This window comes from Monoraphidium neglectum (assembly GCF_000611645.1).
Source record: "Monoraphidium neglectum strain SAG 48.87 unplaced genomic scaffold scaffold02449, whole genome shotgun sequence".
Lineage (NCBI taxonomy): Eukaryota > Viridiplantae > Chlorophyta > Chlorophyceae > Sphaeropleales > Selenastraceae > Monoraphidium > Monoraphidium neglectum.
In genome coordinates, this window is record NW_014011179.1 from 9,137 (window position 1) to 9,698 (window position 562).

The 562-nt window shown below is 80.4% G+C and overlaps 1 protein-coding gene across 1 annotated transcript in view; it reads left to right on the forward strand.

Annotated features, from left to right (window-relative positions):
- The window catches only part of MNEG_10763 (hypothetical protein), a gene marked incomplete at both ends in the record, with an annotated part of 4,116 nt that extends 3,920 nt beyond the window's left edge, over positions 1–196 (forward strand). Inside the window, one exon of the mRNA XM_014040767.1 lies at positions 33–196. Coding sequence (XP_013896221.1) covers positions 33–196 — 164 coding nt within the window. The remainder of the gene's footprint in view (positions 1–32) is intronic.
- Positions 197–562: the final 366 nt, after the last annotated feature.

Sequence of the window (562 nt, forward strand, 5' to 3'; positions counted from 1 at the left end):
GCGCTCGCGGCGCTGCTGGCCGCGGCGCGGAGGCAGCAGGCCGAAGAAGGCGCCCACCAGCAGCAGCAGCAACAGCAGCAGCAGCAGCAGCAGCAGCCCCCACGACCCCAGCCGCACGGCGCCGCGGCCGGTGAGGGCGCCGGCGGCGAAGGTGGCGGGCAAGCCGGTGGCGGCGGGGTCGCATCCTGGCTACTGAACCTGGCAGGGCGGGGCCTTCAGGCTTACATGCAGGGTTCGACACACCAAAGCGGCGGCGGCGGCGGCAGCAGCGCGGCGGGCGGCGCGAGTACACAGGGCGGGCGGCAGGGGCAGGCGGCGGCCGCCGGCGGGCCGGCTGGGGGCGCGGGCCTGCATGACTTGTTTGAGGCGCTGCAGGGCGTGCTCGCCGGTCCGCGGCCTGCCGGCGCAGCCCCCGGCGGGACGAGCACATCCGGCAGCGCGCCCGCGCCCGGCGCGGCGCCGCCGCCGGCGGCGACCGGCGGGGGCGACTGGGCGGTGCTGCTGCAGCAGGCGCTGCAGGCCGCCGCGGCCGGCGCGAGCGGCGGCGCGGGCAGCGGCGGGG